Below are 27,192 nucleotides of genomic sequence, written 5' to 3'. Positions count from 1 at the left end.
GAAAATTCAGCTGAAATTACAGTACTCTGATTAGACTACTTCCTAGATTTCCAATTTATTTTGGAAGACATGAAACCTCAAGTACTAATTGCAAGAAGACAAAATGAGTTTTCAAGTCCAAAAAAGGTGTCTCAAAACATTTCAAAATTATAAAGTTTCTTTGGTATGAGTGTAATAAGATGTAGAAATGCTGGCAAAGAGAGATCAGGTGAAAACATATCTTCACGTATTTTAGTATTTTGAATGCTATCGTTGAGCTACCTCTGCAGCAAATGGGGATGGAGTTCTGGGTGATTTTTTTCTTTTGTTTTGTAAGTTAAGACTTCGCTTTGTTGGGGTTGTTTTCAGTTTTCAAAATTAGCCATTAATACTTTCTGGAGTTCACTTTTGGCAACAAACCATCTGATAAGTAAGCCTCTTTCTGTGTGTGCTTGTTTCCAATTGAGTTTATCAAGGTCCAGTGGTGGGTTAAGTGTATGGAAGTCTTAGGACAGAAAAGGACATAATTTATAGCAATTTTCCTTACCCCAGTGAGGGTTGCCAGTAAAGGGGGGTTCCAAGCAAAAGACTTATAACAAACATCAGCAGCTTCATCACATTGATATCAACAATGCTGCTGTTGTCATTTGAAGTAACACATTTCTGCCAAAAAAGCATATTGGCCTCTGAAATGAGAAGCCTCTATGAAAACTCCCTCACCAAGATCCAAACTGTGTGTGATCCCTGAATATTCACATACCAATCTTTCAAATGTGAGAGAAGCCAAGGAGGCTCAGTGTTGGCCCTTTTTACCCTGTAACTCTTCAAATCACAGCTCCACAGAATGATGCTCTCACCCGCTCTTCTGTCATTCCTGCTGCTTCTGAGGAAGGACATCTCAGGGTAACAGTAGCTCCAAGAGGGCATAGCCTTGTGTTCTTCTATTGAGGCAGAGGCAGCTGTGAACACAGCTTCTGGCCAGTTTGAGTCTTCTTTAAGACCCCTAATTTCGGTTTTAAATTATTTTTTTTTCCATTTTTGATAACGGGTTAAGTCCAGTGAACTGGAACCTTTATCATGATTTTTCCCCACCATCAATCCAATTCAAATGGTAGTCTGCAGCTAACATTTTAAAGCCAGATACATTAACAAGTTACACATATTATCTGACAACTGTAACTGATGCTGTGTAACAGTACAGGCAGAGTATTTCCTGTGTTGTGTTCCATGGATTGTATTACGACCTGTTGAAGCTAGACGTGTTCTTTCTCTTTAGAGAAGAACAATGTCTTGCACACCATGAAAAAAAAGAGTCCAGAAACATCACTGGAGATACTGTTTCCTGGTTCTGTGCTGGTTTTAGGCCAGAACCTAAAGGGTTTAGGTAGCATAAGGACTGAAAAGAAGATACACCAAATTTTCCGAAAACTGTTGTTATCTATAAAGTGGTTTGAAATCTCGTATCGCACCTGCCCTTTGTAATTATTTCAGTCCTGAAGTACTGAAGTTTTCAGAAAGTTCCCAATATATGTTGGCAACTCTCAGGTATATGTAACACAGTATTTTAAATACACATATTTAGTGTCTCCAGGAAATAATTTAACCCTTGAGTTGCAACGCTTTAATAATTATTTCTAAAAGATTATAAGGACTAATTTTGTGCAAACCCTGCAGCCCAAGAGTTAAATTAGCTGGAAATTCTTTCTTGTTTGAAAATGACAGAAAGCAGCAGGGTATAAAATTCAGCTGATTGTGGCATATTCTGTTAAAGGTTAGGTATTAGCTAAGGCCTGGAAAAGAATTGCTTTACTGAGTGTAAAATGAGCCGCAGAAAGTTGCAGATTTTCAACAGCTCAAACTACTTAACAGAATTCTGCCTGGAGAATCTTGCTTTCAGGAAAACTGTATGTACTGCTAACTAATGTGAATTTCTTAAGGGACAAATTGGCTAACTGTTGTATTACATATATATTCCAGTATATATATAAAAAGAGTGTGTATCTACAGGAAGCAGGAGAGAAAAGTAAATAGTTATGTTATCTTTTCACAAAATATATATTTGTTCAGCATCTCCAGATTTTAGAGGCTTTTGAGATATGCAGATATCGTATTATATTGTGAATATAGAAATTTTATTTTGTAGTGATTTTAAAGTGTGTTTTATTAACATGCCTAGCAGTATGCCTTAAATAGTGGCTCTCACATATTGAAAACGTCAGTATAATAAATTCTCCAACCCTACCTTTTCAGTGGGCTCTGCACTTCAAATAGTACTAATTAGAACTGTACCTTTAGAGCAAACTCTCATAGATAACTAGTATCTCATGCAACATGTAGTCACTCTCTTAAAATGATTTTCATTCATGGTTTGCCCTATTTCTTAAAGAATAAATATTGCAAGGTCTCAAAACATACTACTACATCATGTATGGAAAATCAGCATGTTTACTGGCTTACTGGAGGTTTTATAGAAGTTACCTCAGAACTAGTAATTTGTAACCCTTACATCAAAGAAGTGCTTATATTTTTAACCTCTTTTCCAAACAGCATATTTTTGATCATTTCTACTCTTAATAGGTATTATTCTTAGTAACATGGACTTCAATGGCCCAAATCTCTCTCAGATAGGGGCAATATTCTAGTCCAATTCAATGTTTTTTGCATCTGTATCGCTAAGGGCAGGTTAGTCTTTGTTTGCATGCATCATTAACATCTGTAGTCACAGTGTGCTAAACCACAGATAACCAGGAGAATTAAACATGTGGGTAGTTTTAGTTAGAACTATTCATGGGCTTAGTTTTGTTGTGAGGGAAGTACCTTGTTATGTTGGTTATGATTTCGTAAGTATTGATGAATTTCACAAAGGAAGATCTGCTGTTGATGTTGTTGAATTACGTGGGTTTTCATGATAACAGCATTTTTCCATTTCAGGTCAGAAGCCTGTATGGAAAGCTCATAGTTATAAGCAGTTTAAGAGCAATATCCCACTTGGATATAATCTGGAAGGGTTCTGACTTCTTTTAAAACCGTATCTAGTGAAGAGTCTTTATGTTAGACAGGTCAGGTTAATTGTTACAGTACAAAAATCCTTCTTGAGCCATGTCACAGCTAGATACCAGGGTCACCTTGCATCTTCAAATAAGAATTATTAACAAATTATCTTATAGAAGAAGCTAGTAATTACCAGGCTACTTTGGCTCTACTATCTTAGAGGCTGTTTGCTGTCTCTCCCTGCTCATCCACTTGCTGTATTTGGCCTCTTGAGCACGGTTACTTGTAGGCAAGGATGACTCTGCTCCGTGTAGATAAAGTTATTCAACACTTCCCATCCCCACATCTTGGTTTGTGTTTTGTTGTAACTCCGTCACTCTTTAAGATCTTGGAGTAAAACTGGCTATGTGGAGTGTCTGCAGGCAGAAGGTTTGTTTTGGGAAAGAAATTCAAAGCAGGTCTAGAAAGGAGGCTAAGTACAGAGTTATATTTGTGTTCCTCATCTCCCTAACATCAAGAACAGAAGGACTAAAGGCAGGAGGAGGATTTGGCAACTTAATAACAGACCTGGACTAGGTAACAAATGGAGATTATACATTATTGTTAACATTTCTTAGAAAATAGCTTCCCTGAAATTTGGTACAGTAAGGGATGGGGCTAAGCTGTTGCAGGAATGGCTTTTGCTGCCTTAAAGAGTGGTATGTGGGATGTGTAACCTGGTTAGTTTCTTTCTACATTCCATGCAAGAAAAAATCTCTCCCTTGCAAAACTAGACAAGGTATGTTCTCCACAGGCAAGCACTAAGCCAAGCTGTCCTGCGGTGTGCTCCAAATGGTTCTTTAGTTGCTCTATTTCAGTTGCATTAGCTGTATAGTTAATTTAATGCTGAACTGTACCCAAGCAGCTGTGCCTGCCTCTCAGTAGGGTGTCTGAGCTCATCCAACATGCTTTACTCCATGGCTCTGTGCTGGAACTGGGTTTATCCAGCCACATCGGAGCAAGCCAGGTCTGCTCTGGTGTTGAGGCTGTTTTTCACATCTCTGAGCTGCTGGGGAAGAGCTGCATACCTCTGAGATGCAGCGGAATTGTGTTAATTTTGAAAAGAGAGCTTGATACTTCCTTTTGTAGACTGTCTCCCTAAGTTAATGAATGTGAAGAGAAAATTACTTCTGTTTCAGCGGCTGTTTGCTGTGTGCCTTACCAGCAGGCCAGGAACACAAAGCATAAGGAAGGCATGAAAGCTCCTTAGAGCCCTCTGTGCAGCGTAGTACTACTTACTGGTTTCCACATCATCAGTGGGTATGATATCTGGCCTCAAGTTGAAATAACGTTGCTTACTGACACTGCCATGCTGCCTGCTGGGTGTTAGTCTGAACTACAGAGCAAGTGGTTCCGTGGCAAGGTTGCTAGAAGAGTATGGGTTTGAACTGAACCATATGAAAAACTGAGTCGGATGAGAATAAGAGTTGTCTTGAGAAAATCGTCTGTTATTTGAAAGAATTTTACAGCTCTCCTAAATTACTTCTTGATGCTGTACTTAGTAGCAAACAATATAAGCGATCCTCTTTCTAGTGGATATTGTATGGTACTTCATATTCTAATTGTTGCTAAAACTATAATAAATTGTAGAAATAACTAATTTTTATATGTCATGCAAACTAGGATTTTGGAAGTTCAGTTTAGATTCACAGGCTGTCAGTGTTCTGTAGTTGGGGACATTGTGGCTCTGGCCCCTTGTAGCATAACACAAATTTAAAATAGCATTATGGTTTTCTGCCCTGTGTTTCTTAGCAATGAACAATTCTGAGTAAAATCTTGCCAGTTCTTGAGTATCTACAAAATTGAGTATTAACATTCATCACATAGTTTGGAGTATTTTTCTCCAAGCAAGAACACTGTTATTGGGAGGACAGTTGTTCTAGGTAGAACTAATCACCTGAAAGGTTGATTAGTTGGGCACTTGGGAAAACTGTTCCTTCAAAGTGAAGAAGAATGATGGATAGTATAATTGGGATGTTGCATTTAAAGGCAGTGCAAGATAGAAATCTTCCTAGCCTCAGTTTTTAAGTTCCAGATAACAGGGATTCTGCTGATGTAATGATTTATTTTCTTTCTTTCTCCTAATTTCTTACTGGCAGATTTCTTACCTGTTTTCTCTCGAGTAACAGCAGCTGAATGTGGTGACTTACATAGCATTTACAAAAGTCTGTGGGCTTGTTTACATGGTGAATGGACTTGTGCACACACCATGCACATGCTTGTGGTATGAACTTTGTCCCACCTCCAAATTACTTCTTTCTCTCACCATCTCACCAAAGCAAACATCTCTCTGCTCAAATCCGGCATAAATATCCCAGTTTAATTGTGTAGAGCATTCTAATTAAATAATTGGGCAACACGATTTAGATTTTACTTCCCTGGTGATACTACCTTTTGCAGCATATTGGAAGCTAAAGGAGGATTACCAAGAAATGTTGGTAAAATGGTGTGAACAGTTTGGTAAAATGGTGTGAATTAGATTAGATTAGATTAGAGCTGAACGTTTCCATAAGTTACAATAATCAATCCACATCTTAACAAGATGTGGTAATTTGTATGCTTCCACAGATGTGAGCTCTGCTGGCCAGTCAACTCCATTTTTGTATTATTCTGTGCTTGATTTAGCCTGAACAGCTTTGTCAAACCCTGTATTATGCATGACATGCATTCATTTGTTCCCCCGCTTCCTCCGTCATTGCATCTGTGTGCCAGGCCCTGGCTGCGGTGTCCGAGGGCTGGGCAGGGCTCCATGCCCCCTGCACGCCTGCTCCATGCCTGCTGTCTGCCGACCAGCTGTGCCTGCGACAGGCAAAGCCTCACGGGTGTGCAGCAGCTGGGGAGCATGTGCTCTTCAGCAGGGCTCCAGGTGCCAAAGAGCTCTCCTGCAGTGGATGCTCTCTAGCTGCAAAATAAGACCAAAGCCACATCCCATCCTGTGACCAAGTCAAGCATGCCAAGCCATCCAGCGAAGACGTATGTTCCTGTTTCATGGGGCATCTCTCTTTGGGGATCGTGGCAGTTGAGAGGACTGACTACATTGGCTTTGGGTCTGGTTGAGTTTGGGCTTTGGATGTGCTCCAAACGACACTACAACTCTCATCCCTGCCCACCTTTCAGCCCCCAAATTCTTTTACTTATGTTAGTGGCAGTTTTATCATTATGATTATTCACAGACACTAAATACTGCTGCTATCCCACAGAGGTATATCACAACTGAAATTCACAGCTTCTGGTGGCACAACGGCATGTAAGTGTTTGTAGTGTGATGTTTCCAGTGGCTTTGCTTTCCTGTGTTTGTTCCCACCCTGGATTTTCACCAGAGGTGTGTTGGTCTGGAGCCCACCTGCTGCTCTTGCACAAAGCTGCAGTGAAACAGAGCTGCGGGCTTTGCTTCGGTACAGCCTGAAATTCAGGCCCAGTACTTGTTCATTGAAACGTTCATTGTATAGGAAGTGAAATACATACAATTTAGTGTTAATTTAGCATCAAACTAGAATAGTCTGTGTGTGGTGGTGAGAGAAAATTTTCTCTTCAGTTGCTGCATGTCTGCAGCCCTAGATAGACGTTTCTGAGCACAGTGTGGTTTATTTGTGATAGTCAAAGAACAACTGATCTTTGTAGAACTAGTTCTTGTGTTTATTGATGACTGTATTAGAAGGTTGACTATTTCTCTAGGGTCTTGATTTTGTTAACTCCTGGTTTACAAACCAACATCACTGATTCCATTCCTTTCTGCAGGTAGATACCTTCTTCTAATGCTAAAGAGAACTAGCAAATGCATAAAGTGAAATTATCAATCCAGTATTAATTAATGCTGTTTCTCAGCAACATACTGATTTCTAGGCTGAAGACCAAGTATTAGCAGTGGTTTTATTTTGTTTTGGTTTATTGTCATTAAGGAGACCTGTTGTCAGTTTTCATAAAGGAGAACAGATATGCCACTGAACACCTGAAATGTGTTTTTTTCAAAATTAGGTTCTCATTAGTACGTTCAAGATTTGCAGTAATAAGCAGGTTTGAACTTCACGACTCAACAAGTTGGGATCTTGCGTTTTTTGGTGTTTCTTAGAGATGAGTGGAAAATGTGTAGTGTTCTTTAGTTCTGTAATGTTGCTGGCAGAAACTCTTTGTCTGTTAGCTTAATATTCCCACTAACTGTTGGTCTGAAAACTGTAGGCGATCTGTCATAGTCCTTTAACATTTAACTCATCCATTCCAAGGCTGTTAAAAACAGCGCGCTCCCCCCATCCCAAACTCACAAGAGACAGTATGCGTACTTACATTTTCCCTCAAGAAACCAAATAAAGTTCAACCCAGAGAGAGAAATGTACTGAATCTGTATCAAATAAGCAGGGAAAGTGCCCATTTTCTGACAGTGAATGTTTCTGCTCAAGTGTTTGCACTGGATTGTAATGAAGCTTTGATTAAGCAGATTAAATAGACAAAAGCAGTGAAACTTCAAAGGGTGACCAAATGTGCTGAGGTTTTATTTCCCCAATCTCTAGTGTGCTTTTGCCTTCCTCTCATTAGCACAGAAAAAATAAGCCAGCAGAGCATATGTGTTGTCCAGCTGTAGTGCCTACAGTGACTGATTTCTAACAGGGTTTTTAGGTGTATGGAAGGTTTTTTTCAACTTAGAAATAGGTAACCAGCCTCCTGTGAGAGGGTTTTTAAGAATGACTGCACAACTGAGAGCTCGGCTGTATTGTAGAGCTCATTTTAGATACCAAATGCAAAAGCTTCCAAACACAAATATTAAGTCTGTGATGTAATCCAATGGCTAATTAACTGTTCTCACACGAAGCACACAAAACAGCAGAAATTCTGTTCCTTGGTCACCTATGGGGAATAAAGTAAAGCAGTACTCAGTGACATGGTGTAAAAATCCAAGTTGTTTTGGTATTTCTAGCTTGAATTTTCCAGTATTCTCTACAAAATGGTTAAACGTGCAGCATCAGTTACCATTTATATTTTGAAGAGTATTTCCTGCACTGCGGGATTGATTTGGGCATTTGTGTCACTCAGTCAAGAAGTTATCAGAGACCACACAGAAGCCTGAAATTTTATTTGGGGAAAAAAGTCAATATGTTTAAAATATATAAAATAGTAATAAACCCTAAATTAATTAACATAATTTAGATTGTAAATATATAATTTAGAAAGTAGATAAATTACTTAACTGCTGTAACAGGTTCCTGTTAAGCTAATTTTACAACATTAAAGTTCATAAATTAGTATGGTGTGTAAGCACAAATAACAACACTGGACATAGTTGTAAAACAGCAGTGAATTTGGACACTGTGGTTTGGGATTAATTAGAAAAACAGCTAGGAAAATGAGTGTAATTCCAATCAAATAAACTTTTTGGCACTCTGAATATTTTGAATAGCCTGAATACCTGTAAATTAGTAAAATCGGGTTCTGAACAGGTAAACAGCATTTGTTTGATGTAACCTCTCACCTCCATGTACCACAGAGCCTCTTGGATCTCCCTGCCTTGTTTTCTTCTGTACTTTTCTAGAACTGTACTTCAATAACTACACTCTGATGCTATAAAACTAAAGCATTTTCTGAGCTCTGTTTCCAGTAATACTATTGCTAAAATTTGTCCTGTAAAAGCCTTGCCAGAAAACATATAAAAAGAAATCTGTAAATGTTTTGGGGAACAAAGGCTTTTTAGGTTCATTTGAAGAAGAAATGTAAGGAGCCAAGACAGGAAAGCTGACCAACTTACATGGCCTTTAGATATTAAATTGAATACTATCTTCCTTCCAATTTTGCTACATAATCAAGCTCTAAAGCCTGAAACATGCCTTGTCATTCAGGCAGCAAGAAACACTGTAAGCTACGTGAAGTTTTGTCTGAGTTCTTAACCCTTCCTCACCCTCTGGTGCTGAGAGCTCCCAAACAACTCGTTTTAAATTGAAAGGAGCTGGTTCTGCCCCGGTAGATCAGTAAGTACGTTGGAGCGAAGAGCTGAAGTGCAGGATCTCCCAGGCCACTGACCGGCAAGGCATTCCGGCTCAGAGGCACCTGAAATAGGCAACCGAGGCAAGCGTTTACATACCGGGGCAGGTTATGGACAGCTTTTTCATGAAGTAGGAGCTTGCAATTACTTGCAACTATTTGCAATGAAGGAACTTCAAGTAGGCTCCTATTATTTCAGACATAATGGAGGAAAGGAAGAAGCAAGACAGGAACTAACAAGTCAACAAACAAAGGAACTTCAGAGACAGCTCTTGCCTCACGCACACAAAGAAGATGAGCTGCCACTGCCTCCACGCACCGCGCTGTAGGTCTGCGGCACTTACGGGCTAGTTCGGTCTGGAAGCTATTCCCGGCAGGCTAGCAGAGCATTCACCCAACAGAGATCTGTCTGCAGCTGACTTTCTTAACTCAGGGTATCAGCAAGGTTTTTAGTTCTTTCTCTAGCAAAGCTCCCCCCCCCCCCCCTTTTCTTTTTTGAAGGCACCCTGAACGGTCTTGTGTCATTTTTAGCTTTTGTCTCTGCGAAACTTTCATTTCGCTTCCACAAAGGAAACTAAAGCAAAGCATATGACATTTGCTTTCTACTTGAAAAGTGAGTTAAGACACAGTTCCTTAATTCAAACACAGGAGAAGCAGCTTTTATCAGCAAGACAAAGTTATCGGTGTCATCGAATCGTGAGTGTTCTTTAATGTTTTTCATTCCTTAAAAATTAAAAGGCTGCTTTTGAGTTAATTTAAAGAAGTTAACTAAATATTGGTTTGTTACTGCAAGCACAATGATGCTTTGCCTTGGTGATGTTTGTAGGGACAGAAGGCCTCCAAGTAAGAAGCCATGGGAAATGATGGCTGCAGCTGTTTCTGCACCCCCTCCCTTCAGCGTGCCCAAACTGCAGGCTGCATCCCCGCAGCACTCCCTGCCTGCATTGTGCAGATCTCAGATTTTCTTCTAGCTTGCCTAAACATCCTTGTTTTGAGAATGGCTGTAAGCCTGGTCTAGTTTCTGGTTTGCAGACACAGTATAATAGGCCAACACATTTTATTTTGTTGTTTTCTGCTCCTGTTTCACAGATAAGCAATACCAGAAGAGTTTGTACTTTTTCTGTCAAAAGTTTTTTTCAGTTTAAGGAATGCCTCCTCCCGAGACACATCTTGTTAAGAGTAAGATGCCTTAGGAATGACTGTAACTTGATGTCCAACAGGAAGAAATTATTTTGTTGATTGTTAATCAAGCACAGAAAGTTTTTGGGAAGCAATTTCTACACACAAAGAGCAATACTGAAATATTATTTGGAGTAAATACTATTGATCTATTTATGTCACCATTTATGCTATTTTTCTGTACTGCTTTGAGTCCATTTGCTGTTCACTAAAACAGGAAGAAGCAACTGCATTTTTCGGTAGACCTTCAGATAAACAGTAAAATTTCAAGACCGGCATCTTTGTGCATAAAGGTTTTTACACACATTGGAGGTTTGAATTTCATCAAAGTCATGGAAAATTCACATCACCTGCTTCCTTCATGAGTAGATGTATCTTGTATTTAAAAGTGATTTAATGATTTCAGTGTTTGTTTTTAAAAACAGTAGCTGAAAATAGAAGGCAAATGTTACTATATCTGCCACACAGAAATTTTTCAGTACATTTCCTCTTATTTTTTCTCCCTTCTAAGGGTCAAAAGGCTTGGATAGAGAAGACCTTTTCTAAAAGAGAATGCATCTATGTAATTGCCAACAACAAAGACGTTAGCAGGTAACATTTGAAATTTTTGTTTTGGCCAACAGAAAAGGTTAATACTGAAGAAGCTGGACTTGATTTGGATTTAGACGTGTGAACTGAGACGCAGTTTACTCATGCCCTTAAAGGGAGATGACAGGAACAAAAGTGCAGGACATGCTTGCACTCAAATCTGTACAGAGCCACGGGACATGTCATACAGAGATGATAAGGCTGGACAGCAGAAGGGGGAATGAGTTTCGAGTTCTTAGCTTTGCAAACCAGATCATAAACTCAGACTGAATTGTGAAAGCAAGGATGCAATAATGTGCACTGTGAAGCAAGTGGTACCATTCTTCACAGCTGGTGTGACACTACTACTAACACCACTATCCAGGGGGACTGGAATTGTTAGTCCAAATATTTATGTTATTGCTACTGCATGGGCTAGCTAAATTGTGGTCCAGCTTGCTTGGGTAACGTAACAGTTTGTCACATGCTAGCTGTCACCTCAGAGCAAGAAACAGATGGCCACTGCTCCTGTTCTGCTTTCTTCCTGCTTTCCTGTCCTTTAGCTTAGAATAGCTTTCCAGTGCAACAGAAGTGAATTTTTTTATCTCTGCTTGTTAAGAAACATCTGTGGGCTGGTAATTCTGGCATATGTGTGTGCAAGTACAACAGATATGACCTAGAAGAGATGTTTCTATGATTTGTGTAGAGAAAGGCATGGTCAGCTGACAATCTAATTTCTGATTTATCTTTTTTTTTTTCTTTTTTTTTTCTCCCCATCCAATATTGAAGATACTATAATTAAAGTCACTTCAAATTTTAACTTACAGGTGCTGCTGTGGCCAGCTCATTAACCAACATATTCCACCTCCTCCAAGTATAACAGCTAATAAAAATGGAGAAGAAACAAAGCAAGTGGAAGCTCAGCCAGAGAAATGGTCTGTCAGTAAGCACACCCAAACATACCCAACTGATGCCTACGGAAACCTTGAATTCCAGGGAGGAGGACATTCAAATAAGGCCATGGTAAGGAGCGTAGGCTGCTCTGAGGTATTTATCTGATCCGTTAGATATGTCAGGGTTCCAGCTCACTCAGGGCATAATCCATTGAATCGAAGGAGGTCTCTATGCTGTCTCAGAAAGGTGTGGACAAGATACGGGGTGGGGGAAATAATTCCTACTTAGGAAGCACCTTAAAACAGTTTCATTGAAGTTACTGACAGTAAATATCAGGGAAAGAAGCAGCTGCATGTATTAATGCCCATGATTCTATCTGTATTAGATTTGTGGGCCAAATAACACAGCTTGATACAGATTTTTTTTTCTAAGGTTTGAAGTCTAATAAAAATATAAATTAATATTAATTTCTTGAAAGACAGAGGCCTGGCAGAGCTGGAAAATGGACTGCTGAGTTTTCTTAGCAGTAACAGCAAGGCAAGCTTCTGCAAAAGAATGTATTTCTGTTTTGCCTCTTCTGAACAAATCCAAACCTACATTTGTTTCTTTGCCCATTTGCTTTCTTATCTCTCTGCTGAGACTGCCGCTTGAGACAACCGCACTGCAAAAACTTTTCCAAAATATACGGGTGATCTTGGTGGTTTTGTTAATGATTATTTGTTTTTAAAGCAGAAATAAACATGAGTTTATTTCATAGCTTTCTTTGATGGAGTGGTAGTTTGAAAAGAGATCACGATGGAATTAAACCGAGAAGAATGCAAAGTATTGCTTCAGAGGCAGAAATACATACATCAACAGTGAACGGCATAAAATGTAACATAAGCCGCCTGTTTCTTAGGAAGGTTGTTGCTTCTCTTTGGCAGTCAAACCAGAGGATTTAGGAGCAATACAAAACACCTTCCAGTCATTTTAAATAGGTGGCTTCCAATGATGCAGATTTGTAGTAAGAGTTTAGGATCACTTGATTGCAGTCAGTTTTGCAGGTGAAGAGGAAAGCAGTCCTTTTAAAATTCATGAGGCCAGTGGTAAATTCTCAATAGCAAAGTGAAAGGTTTCAACCTGTTTTTTCTAATCATAAACAGCAGAGAAATTTAATGATGTGTAGTTTAAAAATTTTAAAATTCTTTCTTCAGATGGAAGGCTTAATATAACCATTCTTTGCTCAATCAATAGAAAATTTTCAGAGCAAATGGAATGCTAATATTACACATTGCTCTTCGCAGTATATCCGTGTCTCATATGACACTAAACCAGATTCTCTGCTGCATCTCATGGTGAAAGACTGGCAACTGGAACTGCCCAAACTCTTAATCTCTGTCCATGGAGGCCTCCAGAACTTTGAAATGCAACCTAAATTAAAGCAAGTATTTGGAAAAGGCCTGATAAAGGCTGCCGTGACTACAGGAGCTTGGATTTTCACCGGAGGTGTTAGTACAGGTAAGCAATTACCAGCACTTTTAGTTTACTTAAGAATTCAATGTTGTTCATTCACTAATCTTTCCCACAGGCAGAAGATTTAAGTCTACATGAATGAGTCATTAGCCACTAGACCAAAAAAGGAGCATTGTAATCATTTGTGTTAATCTCCTACCCATCCCAGACCATAAGATTTTCCGGGGTTAGTATCAATTTGCATTACTCAGTGTTTCCCCTGAAAACAAAATTAATCTGTGGTTTCAGTAGCAAGGAATCTACCACTAGTTATAATACATTTTTTTTCAGTGGTTGGTTACCCTTGTAGTTAATAAATCTCCCACTCCAAATTTGTCTAGCCTAACCTTCTTACTGTTTTTTTTGCACAAAGATCTTTCTGTTACTAAAAATATATTTTGTGAGCATATTTCATACACAGCACTTTTGTCAAACTGCACAGGCTGAGTTCCATAAAACTCTTGCACTAAGCATGTTTTCCAGTCCGTCAGCCATTATCACACCTCTGCTTTTAACTCTCTAGTTTTTTAACAGCCTGCTTGAATTTTGGGTGCTGCAATTTTTGAGACAGCGTTTGATGAAGCTTTTAATCCCTGAAGTTAAATACTCTTTCTGCTTCCATTTGGCATTTCCCTGTTCATACAGCCAAGGACTGAGTTAGCTTTAGGCTGTGTGATCTCTCTGAAAGGTGGTGATCAATTGATAATCCACCTTAAATGCCACATCCCTGACTCATTGTCTCCGTGGTGTCACCCACCACCACCCATGTACACCCTCTGTCTTATTATTACGTAAGGTATTTATACTTAAATGAATGACTCTAAAATTAGCAATCTTGAAACACAAACCTGAGGTCAGTTGTAAATGTCTCTACTCAGACATTGCAATCTCCTATTTGTATTTTCCTTTGGTTTCCTGGCCACCTGGAACAGTTCTGTTTCCTTCCTTTTTGACCATATCTAAAACATGGTATGTATGGCAGCTCCACGTAACTCCACCAGGAGGTTTTTGGCACTATTCCTGAATTCTGTCAAAAAAAAGTGTCTGATACAATGTCCAAAACTTGAATGACATGTTGAAAAATAGCTGTCTGATGAATCCCTATAAATTGTTACATTTTGAGACCAGTTGATTTCTGATTAATTTCATTTATGTTGATATAAATTCTGAGAGACCTTCAAAAAACATTCAGATTCAAACTTTCATTGTAATATTTCTATAACAGTATCTTTATTTAGCTGAAATAAATCTTTATATCAAGTTATCTCCCAGAAAACTATGTAAGTTAAGAATTAATTCCTTTGACTTGTTTTACAACAAAAATCTAATGTCTTTAAGGGAAGGTGATAATTGCTCTTCAGAATAATTTTAACGAGAAAAAATATTTCTTTCCTAACTACAGGGTTGGAGGGCTTTTCTTGCTCAGACCCCTGTGATAGCATTCCATATGTGTTTAGCATTGTGTACAATCAATAATATAATTCCAGACAATGGCACAGTTTACACTGTGGCCATTTAAGTAACTGGGTCTTGCAAAGACTTCATTGAATTCAGAAGAAGGATGTGAAAAAGCAGTAGGATTCACATGCAACTATTACAAAATAAAAGCATGGGGTTGTCTTCATTTCATGTTCTATGATAGAGGTAGCAGTTCAGTAGTGAAAGCAATCCAGAAAAGCAGGTAACTCCATGAAAGGCAAGAAGAAAATTCTGGTTTTAGTCATCTCTTAAAAGTGCCAAATATGAATTAAATCAGTTGTACCTATAGGTGTCATTCGTCATGTGGGAGATGCCTTGAAAGATCATTCTTCCAAATCCAGAGGACGAATATGTGCCGTAGGAATTGCACCATGGGGCATTGTAGAAAACAAGGAAGATCTGATAGGAAAAGATGTAAGTCTTTAAAGAAACTCCTGTGTAATTAGCAATGTCAGCTGTGTAACAAAAGCCACTGTTCATCTTTTTGGAGTATTAATATTTTAACTGTTTCTAAAGCATGCCTAAGAGCTGAAAATGAGCAATTTCTTGAAGAAAAGCTGTTGTTTAATGTATTGTCAGGTTGTCATACGTGACCTCAAAGTAAATGTGGCGCTAGCAAGGTTTCCATTGCTGTCAGTAGTTGAGATCTCTCTGGTGACAGTTTTGGGTCCTAACTTCAGTGTGGCACACTGAGACTTCTGTAAATCATGTAAGGGCCTTCATGTGCACAACAAGACTGTCATTTATTGTAGATGGGCACTCTGCAGTGGCATATTAATTACTAGGAACTCCAATGAGAATGTAGTTTCAAATGCAGTAAGAAGATTATGGAACACAGTGTGTGATCAAGGAGAGTACATTAACGAGCTTAGGGGACAAAGCAGGAGAGTGCACAGATGTGACTGTCATCCTCCAAAGAAAACACCGCTGTGGAGAGTTAAAATTTCAAATGTAAAATTATGTTCCGTTTCTAATTCTTCGATATTTTTGGTTATAAGTGTCTGGTTGATTGGTTTTCTCATAAGGCATGTGCTTCTGTTGGGCGGTGTTGGGGGATTTTCATATTTAGTTCTTAGTTCTAATCTGGGTGCATCTGTCCTTTTGACACACAGGTAACACGGGTTTACCAAACAATGTCAAACCCGCTCAGTAAGCTCTCTGTGCTCAACAGTTCCCATACCCACTTCATTCTGGCAGACAACGGTACGCTAGGTAAATATGGAGCTGAAGTAAAGTTACGACGTCAGCTGGAAAAACACATTTCCCTCCAGAAAATTAACACACGTAAGTACAGCGGGGCAAACAGTACACATAATAAGGGGAGAGGAGAAAACCTGAATTACATCAAGGTATTGAAATTAAATGCTTCTTTCTAGCAGGAATTTGATCGGGACTGTGTGGCTAAGAGCATACGCTGTCTGATAAGTGGTGAATGATCTAACAGCACGGAAAACCCAGAAAAGTGAGGATTGCATAAAGGGAGGAAGAAAAGTGGAGAAATAATAGCGAGGAGAAGCTTCAAAGCAGTAAGAATTTAAGGAAAGGGAAACGTAAAGAATTTCTGCATGTCTAGCTAGAATTCATAAGCATCAGTAGATACACAGAATGGGGTGATTTTTTACAGTTCCTGTTTACAGGAATCCTGTGCAGTTCATTGGTTTCTGATTCCAAATGTTTGTACTAACATTTTATTTTCTCTTTTATATGAATTTGTTTCATTTGAAATGTCACCCTCAAAATTCTTTGATCTTCCAGATAAACTCAGCTTGGTTTTGATTTTTAATTAAGCCATTTCAAGATAATTTTACATCAGTGCTTTCATATTTAGAGGTTTGTGCAGTTACAACCTTTTGAAAACAGCTTTCTAGAATTCTTTTTGTCATTACTTTGAAAAAAATATTTTAAAAGACGTTTTTTCATTAACAGTTTTGTAGGAAAACAATGGGGTTTTAAAGCATAAAGAAATTTAAAGAATTAATAGCTATGGTTTTCCAGCAACTAAAGAAAAAAAACCCACAAAAAACCAAAAATGCAACAGCAACCTAATTAAAAATGGTCCAAAAAAAAGTTAATAGTCTTTGAATCCACACTTCAATTAAGAGCTACTGGAGAATAGACATCAGTGCTACCTGTTGTCTTTCTGACTTCTTACAGATCCATTGTAACCTGTGTAGGCCCATATAAATAAGAAAAACCCAAACATTCAGCATGACAATTGCATTGAACTCTACAAACAATAGGGTTTAAGTCCTGTTATGGGTAAAGCGGAAAAATGACAGTGTGTGCCAGGTGAAGCTGAAAGGCCGCAAGGTATCTAAGCATCCTAGGAAGTCTTCCAAGTACTGCTGTTTGCCTACAGTAGGCTGAAGACACGGAGCTCACCAAAATGATGCCCCTTGCCTTTGAGTGTGGAGACAGCGTTGTGCACTGTTGCCCGCAGACACTGGAAATAACTAACGTTACCGATGGGTTAGTCATCTTTGTCTTCTGCAGAAGTGCTGGGAGAGCTGTAACACTGTAAAAGGGTGTGCTGGCTTGGAAGATCAGGAAGTTAGGGCCCAGAGGCAAGGTGTTCTGTATCATTTTGTTTAATACTACTGGGGCTGGGGATACTGGTTCTGATTTCAGTTGTGTTTGGTGATTTTTGTCATGAGGAGGACAAAGTTGGGAATACACATAGGAATGAAGAGTTCTGTGAAGGGCTGCAGTACACCTACTGGTAACAACATACAGGGAGTTGTTTTGTTTCTTTTTAAACTTCAAGCGCAGGCACCTCTTCTGGAAATCTCAGCAGGAATCACTAAGGATTTCACGGACACACAGGCTGGCCCATGCTCTGTGACTCCTTATCAGAGCTGGGGTATACTGACAGGAGGATGTCAGGAAGCTTCTGCTGTTATTGTGCATGGCGTTCCTTTTCTTCAGAGAGGAATGAAGGGTGAAAATACGAACTCTTTCACGCGTTCTCAGACGTACAAAAAAGTGCATCTTTATAAAGTGCTGGTCATTTTAGAGATTAAGAACTGAATTCATATGCTTATAATAGTGGGATTAGTCAGCCTGCAGGTAATGTTTTGTCCTTCATTTCCCCATGTATCTTGTGACCAAGGATACTGAGACCATGTGACCTGTGGGCTTCCCTTTGTCATCCTATGCCTGGAGATCACAGTGAGGCAGGGACAGCAAAGGGATGCTCAGCTGTCGTCTCTTGCATCGGCCAGCCATTTCAGCCTCATGATAAAGACACTAACTTCATATTTTTTATCTTAGGAGAAAGCATAGGTATATGTCACCTTACTGAAGACTTCTTGTAGGTGACCAATGAAGAGTTAAAACATGAAAGACACTAGCTGGGAGCCATCCAAGTAACAGTGAAGCTAGTGGAGTAATAGGAGATTCACGTTAGCTGTTTCATCTGTACATGGTGTCTGTTGAAAGAGGTTACAAACAGCTCACCAGCACTAAGTGAATAAGTGATCAGTACGGAGCTGATGCAAAAACAGGGGCCAGGAGGCATCTTACTCTTCCTTTAAGGGCTATGAAACGGCATACGGAGATTTTTCCTGGTGTTGGCCATGAAGTGATGCTCTAACACAGAAATCACATCCACTCATAATATTCAACCTCTTAAACTAAGTTTCAGTGACACGTCTTTTTTTGTTTCTGTTCTTCTGTTTTTTGCAGGGCTGGGACAAGGCGTTCCTGTAGTTGGGCTCATAGTGGAAGGGGGTCCCAATGTTATCTCCATTGTCTTAGAGTGTCTACGAGAAGAACCGCCTCTCCCTGTTGTGATATGTGATGGCAGCGGACGAGCATCAGATATTCTGTCGTTTGCACACAAGTATTCAGAAGAAGGAGGGTAAGATTCTGAGATCTTTGCCAAAGCTGTGTCTTGCTCGGGAGGACAATGTAGGACTATATGCCTTGCTTTCATTAAAGCTTCATAAAAAACACCTCAGGGACAAAATGCTAACAGAGGCATTCTGCTGTCAGCTTTTGTTGCCTCTTTGATCTTAGCCTTGTGTTAATGAGTAGAAGTTGTTACCACTTGCAATGTATTTGATGATCAACTGAAATAATCTCGCTCTCAATGCAGCATACTGTCATACACACTCCATCAAAATTTGCTGCACTTGGTGCTGGGTTGGGCATGTTAGAAACAAGGAACAAGTGGTTCCCAATAATTACTCTTGCCTTGGGCCAGGACTGAGGTTACTTAGTGCATGTATCTGCAAAATTTTTACTGCCTGATTCTAGTGTGTTCTGTGAATGGGCTTCATTCCCCAAGAGTGCTAGACAAGCTGAAAAAATATTTGGCTTCCTGCCATTCTATTGCTATTTTTTGCACCTGTGATGGTTCTTCAGGGCAGTGGTGCCGGATGTCATGAACAGCGTGGAGGATGTTGTCTGGAGCATTCTGCTCCACAGCCCTCCTGTCCATTGCCCAAACAAATCTGTAAAAGTGAGTCCTAATCCAATGTTTTCTAGAGTCTGTTATTTTTATGGTTGGTTGCCCCTTTAGTTGATAGAAGGTATGGTTAGTTTAAAGAAGATACTAGGCTAAGCTTATACTAGCAATGTAAAGCTCATCTGACCTGCAGAATACAATACCTGTCCTGAAAAATACTCCAAGTGGAAGCAGAGTATTGCATTTTTAATTTAAAATATTGTTTCTCCCAGTCGAGTTGCATACATTCCCCATTGTCATTGTTAGTATCAGGATTTTATCTTTAGTAGCTAGGTTCAGGCAAAACCCTAGTATATTGTCTTGGTTGGGGTACGACACACTCATCTTGCACTGAAGAAATAACCTATTGCCTTGACTGAAGCTGAAGTTTAGCTGGGATTAAATATTAAGCAGACAACTAGTATTGTCCAGCAGTGCAGATGTTATTTGCTGAATTGGGAGAGCAACTCTAATGCTGGATTTTTTTTTTATGTTTACGTATAGTACGTACTTAATCCTATCAACAGTATTTATGATTCAGAAACTATCTTTTCCTTTCTATCAACCAAGCCTCCTTAGTTCAGATCAAACTTTCCCTTTTTTTTTTATATTTTCCTTTTCTTTCTCATTCATCCTTCCTATCAGCTCATAAGTAATTGAAAGAGCTTATCGAGATCAGTCTGTCTGAGATCTGCTCACTGCATGACTTTCTCTCCCAGGGCGTATGATACAATGTCCAATTTTCTTCTCCAGTAATTATGATAAGATAAATGTGTTAATCTGGTAAGGCAGGTCTGTAATGAGAATTTTTTGTCAGCTCTACTGTCTAAAAGAACAATTTTCTCACAGTGGACTTTGAATTTCACTGCACTTCACAGGCTCAGCTGTCTCACTACTGTGAGTGCATGCTGATAACAATGGTTGCCATCATCTGGAAATACATGTGTTTTATAAAGAAATGAAGATTGAAGGGTTATGTTGCAGATTACTTTGAGAGACCAAACATTTCTGACCTTTCTAGAATGTTTTCAATCAAATTTTTTTAATCATCTTTTGGTTTGTTCGTTTCTCACTTGGGTATTATGAGGTTTCAGATATGCTAGCAATTTAAATCCTGTGTTTAAGAGGATAACCAAGATAACCAAGGTGACATCAGTAGTGTGAAATATTTTTGGGTTTTTATCTATATGCAAAGGGCCTTGCAACATTTAGGGGCAAAGTTAGGGGTCCTGTAAGGTGTACTGCTGAAATCCTGAAGACTGAACTTCTTACCAAAAGTGTATCTGTAACACATAATAGGAGGTACCTGCAGTATATTCCATGGAGAAAGGATAGTTCAGGTTCCCTGCCGGTTTTTAAATCAACGCTGAAGTACTGAGGTGCATAACAGCCAGTCTGGGTATGAATTTGCTGATTACTGTTAATTCTTCATGAACTCCTTATCTGTACTGAATGCAAAGATGCTGTGTGTTTTAATTTATTTTCATAATTAAGTCATTGCGCTGATGGATGAAAAAATGTCTCTCAAACAGCAGGCCTTCTGAATATATATTAATTCTGGCAATGTCTTCTCTTATGTCTTGTTTTTCGTTTAGGATAATAAGTGAATCCCTTAGGGACCAGCTTCTAGTTACCATCCAGAAAACCTTTAATTACAACAGGAATCAAGCTCATCAGCTGTTCATCATTCTTATGGAGTGCATGAAAAAAAAAGAACTTGTAAGTGCCCTAAAAGTAGTTCACAAAGATAATTTCTGTGACCACACTTTATGGAGTACTTTCAAATGCCATTCTCCCAGGGTTACAGTTTAACCTTCCCCCCCCTGCCCCGCACCACCCCCTCCTTTCCATATAGTTCCATGAATGTATGTAATCATTCATTCATAACCATAGGGCAAGAAAGGGATTTTGTGTTCTGGAAAGCGTCTAAAACCAATTTCAGATTCTTCTCCTGTGTAAGCTGATCAAGTCTGTTTTCACAGACATGAGCAAGGCAGACTAAGACACTGAGATAAATGCCCTAAAACCAGGATCAGCTGCAGAAAGCAGAGGAAAGATGATTGAAAAGGTTTCCAAGGAGCAATTAGCATTCAGAGTGCATCAGCACACTGTTGGTCCTCTGATACAGTTACTTTTTTAACAGCCTTTCATTCCAGTAAAATGGGCTCTTCAGGTCTTTCAAAAGAAACTGAAACATGAAGTGTTCTTGAAGGTCCCAGCCGTGCTTGATCCTGGCTTGTTGCAGGTACATTCCGTGTACTGCGCTACTGAGGTTCCTGCCCGTCTGCCCTATCCCAGCTGCAAAGAGAAGTGTGTTCAGGAAAGGACAGTCTTTAACAGTCACATCTCTTGTCTGTGAACTGTGTCTTAACTTGTGTTCACTGTGCCTGTGCCTTTGCAGGCAAAATGAATCTTTGAGTGTTTGACTAGTTGTCTTAGTGAATTTTTGCGAATAGGACCTGCCTTGAGTCCTGGTATAATTCCATTTCATTCTTTCATACAAATCCTAAACAGCTGTTTTAATAGCAAGTGAACAGTCTGATGGATTTTTTGGCATTTTTTTTGTTTAATTGCAGCTGGAACTGGTATGTGATTTTTTCATCTTTTCTGCTAAAGCTGCATGTTTCTATTAGAAACAAGAGAGAACTACCACAGCCTTCTCCTCAGACTGTGCATAGGGAATCAGATAACCAAACGGCGATTGAATTTAAGCATGAAATCAAGGCATTTTAATTCTTCAGGGTGCCTCATTGTATCGCTAAGGAACTGACATCTATAACAGGAGCAGCTATAAAGAAACTTTGAATGACAGATTAAACTTTTTAATGAGGCTGAGAATAGAGGGAGTTTTTTCTGAGTTTTTAGAAAAATGGTGTTCCATGCTACCTTAAAACCAAGTGTGTTTTCCTTCTACAGAGCCCACACTTTGTCTTTCATCAGCTTGGAGCCAAGTCTGGTCCTCCCAAGTTTACTGCTGTCTCAAATAGCTGATGTGAAACTTTTTCCTTAAAATTTTAAATAAACAGTAAACTGTATGTAGCATTCCTTACAGTTCTTACTCTTTTAAGTAGGGAGTGTTCTTTTGATTTCTAGAAGTAATTACTTAGTTGTTCAGTGAGAAATAATAAATTCTGCTCTGGTACCCAGAGAATTATAATGGAAGGGGGCAGGGAGTGGGGAAGTCATTTCCCCAGAGCATTTGCTTGTTACTTGCTGTGGCAATACTGCATGTAGTAGCTGCCGGTGTTTGCATTTCCAGACTGTGATTTGGAGCAAAGAAAATGGGTACAATGTCATTTTTAGTTATCTAAGCCTAAATCCTGACATACTTCCTTCTGAACTGGTGCAGTGATTTAGTCTGAGCCTGAGGTCAGGTGCATTGCTGTGAAAAAGGGGAGCAGCCCCTGCGTGTCATTGGTGTAAGTGCCATTGATTCTTAAGTCATAGCTTTTGTGCAAGTAAGAGCTGAATCAAATTGTCTAAAATTTGGCCTGTTTTACACACAGAGATCACAGAACATGAAGAGTCCCACCATTTTTTTGCTAGAGCTGTCCCTACCATGCACAGGCATGCTTCTGGTTCCATCTTTTTCTGTTGTGTGTTTTCATGATGACTTGATATTAGTAGGGAGTGAAGGGCTAACTCAAGAAAGAGAGCACTGGATCTCCCCTTAAGAGAAATAGGATACAGAGCTGAACGTGGCGCAGTGGTACTAATCATAAAGCAAAGAAACTTCCTCACATCTGTACATCAAGGTCTGTGCTAGTCCTCTTTTTATACAAGCTGCTCCCAATCAAAGTACCGATCAAGGCATTATTTTTACGTTACTTTTGAGCTTATTAAAACACTGGAAATTATGAGATCACTTTCATCAGATTAGAATTATCTCTGATGTTCCAGTCAAGGAACAGAGGAGCACAAAAAACCTTCAGAAATCCAGTTCACTGTATCCATTGAATGAATTCTGATTCCCTGAGATCTCCTGTTCTACTTTTCAACACACTTTAAATCTCACATCAATAGAAAGGTGGCTAGCAAAGGATTTGGAACATAAAGGAAGTTTATGTTATGAAGAAGTTTAATGATGTTTGCTATTTTTTCTTTCTTCTGCTTTGAAAAGGGCAGGCACTAGAATGGGTTTTGAAATTTTTCAGATGTTAAGTAAAATCACTTCTTTAAGTATAACACCAACTGTCTGTTGTATATTCTCTGCCATAGACATGCCCATAGGAGCCTAGCCTCTCCCAGGTAAAAGCTCCTACCAAATATTCGGTGAAGTTAGGGGACTTTGACTGAGTCAAGGAACAGGTCAAAAAACGTGATCAGTGGTTCTCAGGATTAATCTACAAAGCCATTCTTACTGCCTTTCAGGACCTGGATTGGGATGGGAATCTGTGTCAAGAAATTGCCAGATTGTTTGCAGGTCTTCTATCAGTTTCATGTTCTCTACACTCTGCAAAAAACTGGCCTTTTCCAGAGATTATGCTGTGAATTGGCTCATGCCTCTGATTTTTCTCTATAATGTTGATCTCAGCTGCCAAGGAAGTGCTTGTTTACATACCTATACATCGCAACATAACAACTGAATACTTACATACCAACAAGTAGTTTCTTGCCTCCTATATACCATCATAGAAGTCTCTTCTAATAATTGTTTCCCTTCTTCCTCCATTCTCTCCAATGCTTTTGTCTCCAAGGTTTATTACATTTGATGCTGAATTCCCTTTACTGTGGGAGGGATTTCTGCAAGAGGAAAAGGTCTATTTCAGTTTTATCTCTGTTCCTTCATTTTTGATCAGATTTTGATACTACCTAATTCTTAGGTTCATAAAAGCCAGATTATGCAGATCTGAATGATTTTTAGCAACATATATTTAAATACTTTTGCCAGAACTAAATTGTCTAAGGATTAATCAAACCGCAAATGCCACTTGGAACAGAATATGGCACATGCTGTGTTTTCAAGTAATGCAGCTCTGTACTGCAATCAAATCGACACCCATCCATGCTTTTTTTGTGTGCATTCAGAAATATTACTAGCATGCCCAGCTGATTATATAAAATCTTACATAAGGGCTCCAAATGTGAAGTCTTTAAGATTGTCTGGGTAATGTAAATGTACTGTTGATATATTTACATTTGTACATGCCAAGATTAGTTCCATACATGCACCTTCATGTACGTCAAGTTGGTAATAAGCCTGACTATGATAAGCCGGATCTAAGAGAGTCAGCCTTCCTAGAATTCACTGAGAACAGGGTGCCCACAGCTGCCTTAGTCAAACTGCTTCAAATTTAAAATGCACATCAGAGACAGCCTGATTTACTCAGCAAAATTCAGGCACTGACTGTGCAGCCTAAGCAGGCTTATGGTTTGCCTTCATTGATAATTTTGTCTTAATTAATATTTTTTCCTGTAGTTCTTCTCACTTCTAATATCATGTATCTTTGCGTCCACGCAAAACCTATTATAACTGCTGAGAAAATTGCAATTCCCAGTACCTAATCTGCTGTGAAGAGTTGCTTTTGGATAATGAAGAATTTGTTAATTTTTTGTCTGCATTCAGTATTAACTTCATTAACACAGAATATTAGGTTATTCTGCTTTTGAATTATTAATCTCTTAATATGTAGTTCAATGGCTAAACTTTTGTATGAATTACTGGTTTTAAAATCTGTGGATTGTAATGGACTCAACTTAGCAAATGTGACTAGAAATAATTGCTTTTAGTTGATTCTGCTTTTTTGGTTGTCGATATATAGCATGTCCTGCAACTAAACAGTATTTGAGTGTTGTCATCAATAAAATTAATGCTATGATAGTTATCCCGGGTGACTAGCATTTCCATTTCCAAGCTGGCATTTCCATTACTACTGGAAAATAATAGAATTGTCAGAAAACAATCGGTTTGGCATGGCAGTTTTGTCACCAATTTTCAAAATTCATGGGTTTGGTGAAGAATTTCATCGTTTGTCATGTTTATTGTTTCAATATTATTTCAATAAACAGGCCAAGTTTATTGAAATGATTCAATTAAATGCTCGTGTGAAAATTAAATTTCAAAGAAAAATCTAGTGGAACTGTACTTTTTGAAAAATCCCAATTCTTAGGAAATAATAAAGCTTCACCATTCTGCTTTTTTTCTATCTGTATGTTTAGTCTCTCTTTCAAGTGTTGTGATTTTGTGTGTTTGGTTTTATGCTATCATTTAGATTACTGTGTTCCGCATGGGGTCTGAAGGGCAACAGGACATTGAGATGTCTATCTTAACTGCTCTCCTTAAAGGTGGGTTTTGCAAGCAATTAGGAAGGACATACAACTTGATCCCAAGAAGACCACCCTGTGCACTGTCTGCAGTTCACTCTTGATGTTTAAGTCTTTGATTTACTTGCTCGGATTCTAACAAGAACCCAGAATATGCTTGGTTTAAGGTTCAGATTAGCTTGAAGCATAAAATCTAGATTGCAGATTTAGTGTGGCTTTCCTCACCTGAAAGCCTGAGACGGGAATGCTGCAACAGCAATACTACTACTGATATTTCAAGACATTTTGAAATGTGTTCTAGCATATGCTATTAAGTTAGGAAAAAAAAGGCTGAAGATTAAAAGACTATCTGGATTTTTCCAGATCTCAGATTGTGCTCCTTATGCCTTAGGGCAAAATCTAGGATCAGTTCCATGTTTATTTGGAGCTTGTTATGCTTGCTGAAACAACCGTTTTCTATCTGCAGGTATATATTAGTTGATACAGGCTCAATATGGGATCTCTAGTGTCCCCAAAGCTAAGAACTAAAGAGAGGAATTGCTATACTCGTATATACAGCATCAGCCAGAGGAGCTGAGGGGAGTCTTTTAGAACTTTAGATTCTAAAATTTATTAAATTTTAAATATTTTAGCTTTTAAAATTTAATAAATTAAATTTATTAAAGATTTAGAAATTTAGAACTTTAAATGTCTATCTTTAGCATCAGAATGTAAAGTCAGTGTGGGAGTGTTAAGGAAAAAAGGGAGAGAATCTGGTTAACCCTTTTGAAAATAAGATTATGGGCTTAAATGGAAGATGCTATAAATTGATTTAATGAATCCACGGCTTTGTGGTGGAATTATTCTAACAGTAGTATGACATGGAGTCAGGCTTGCTGCTTTCTAGTTCTTGGAGAAGTGAAGGTTTTTCAATCTTGTTTCATCATGCATGAAATACTAAACATCTGTGTGTTTCGCTTTAGGTACCAATGCATCTGCTCCAGACCAGCTCAGCTTGGCTTTGGCCTGGAACCGTGTAGACATCGCACGCAGCCAAATCTTTGTCTTTGGACACCACTGGCCAGTAAGGCAAAGTTTTCCTAATTTTACTGTTTATTAACGATTTAAAATAAGTGATGGGATAGTCACACCTTGGATTTTATTGGCAGGAGAAACAATATTGAATTCTGTTCTATGCCAAAGTGATGTAGGATATCTCATTAATTAAGAATGACCTCTTTGTTTTGAAATTTCCTTATACAGCCATTTGCAAATATTTAGCAATAATTTTAATTCTGTGAAAGAAGGAAAAACAATTCCATGACAAGCAGAAAAATAAATTTATTTAGATTCCCTGTGGGATGTGAAAGCAAAAAAACCCCCAAACATTTACTGAAGCAGTCTGTGGCCTTACATCCAGCTGGACAACAGCAGGCCTGATCACCCCTTCTGAGCTTGTGTGCTAGCATTGCCTAGGCTTCTATGTCGTTGACATGTGCTAGCAGTTGGCAGGGCTGCCAGCTACCTGGTAAAGTATGTGGCAAGGAAATTCACAGACCTGCTTAGGAGGAATTGTGTTGCTCACCTCATTAACAGCTGTGAAAATCTCTATTTGGATTAGTGGAGCACAATGCTAATGACCAGAAGAGACCATTGCAGAAAGCAGGCCTCTGGCAGGCAAAGCTGTGCCAAATGAACTAAGAAGCAGATTTTCAGTAAATCTTTAGGTCCTGAAATTGGATTTTCTTTCTCAAATTATTAAAGTTTGATGCTGCAGTAGTTGAAGTCAATGGTGAAACACTGCAGTGCCTTTATTCATCTGTGTAGCTAAAATCCTCTATTTAAGCCACTTTCATGTCTGGCTGGATTGATGCTTTTTGCTTTGCTGTGTGAACCATCTGTTCATTGTTGAATTC

The 27,192-nt window shown here is 38.8% G+C and overlaps 1 protein-coding gene across 11 annotated transcripts in view; it reads left to right on the top strand.

Annotated features, from left to right (window-relative positions):
* Nucleotides 1–27,192, top strand: part of TRPM1 (transient receptor potential cation channel subfamily M member 1) — a 109,417-nt gene that overhangs the window by 50,670 nt on the left and 31,555 nt on the right. For 10 of the 11 annotated variants that reach the window (XM_055716182.1, XM_055716183.1, XM_055716186.1 and 7 more), the window contains 9 exons: nucleotides 10,667–10,746; nucleotides 11,550–11,745; nucleotides 12,900–13,113; nucleotides 14,876–15,000; nucleotides 15,699–15,870; nucleotides 18,271–18,445; nucleotides 20,629–20,752; nucleotides 25,246–25,318; nucleotides 26,260–26,360. In XM_055716182.1, the coding sequence (XP_055572157.1) occupies nucleotides 10,667–10,746; nucleotides 11,550–11,745; nucleotides 12,900–13,113; nucleotides 14,876–15,000; nucleotides 15,699–15,870; nucleotides 18,271–18,445; nucleotides 20,629–20,752; nucleotides 25,246–25,318; nucleotides 26,260–26,360 (1,260 nt within the window). Of the gene's footprint in view, nucleotides 1–10,666; nucleotides 10,747–11,549; nucleotides 11,746–12,899; nucleotides 13,114–13,183; nucleotides 13,295–14,875; nucleotides 15,001–15,698; nucleotides 15,871–18,270; nucleotides 18,446–20,628; nucleotides 20,753–25,245; nucleotides 25,319–26,259; nucleotides 26,361–27,192 lie in introns of those variants that run through there. The other variant, XM_055716185.1, reaches the window with a different exon arrangement.

This window comes from Falco cherrug, chromosome 7, assembly GCF_023634085.1.
Source record: "Falco cherrug isolate bFalChe1 chromosome 7, bFalChe1.pri, whole genome shotgun sequence".
In the NCBI taxonomy this organism is placed as follows: Eukaryota; Metazoa; Chordata; class Aves; order Falconiformes; family Falconidae; genus Falco; species Falco cherrug.
This window is presented reverse-complemented; position numbering and strand designations above follow the sequence as displayed.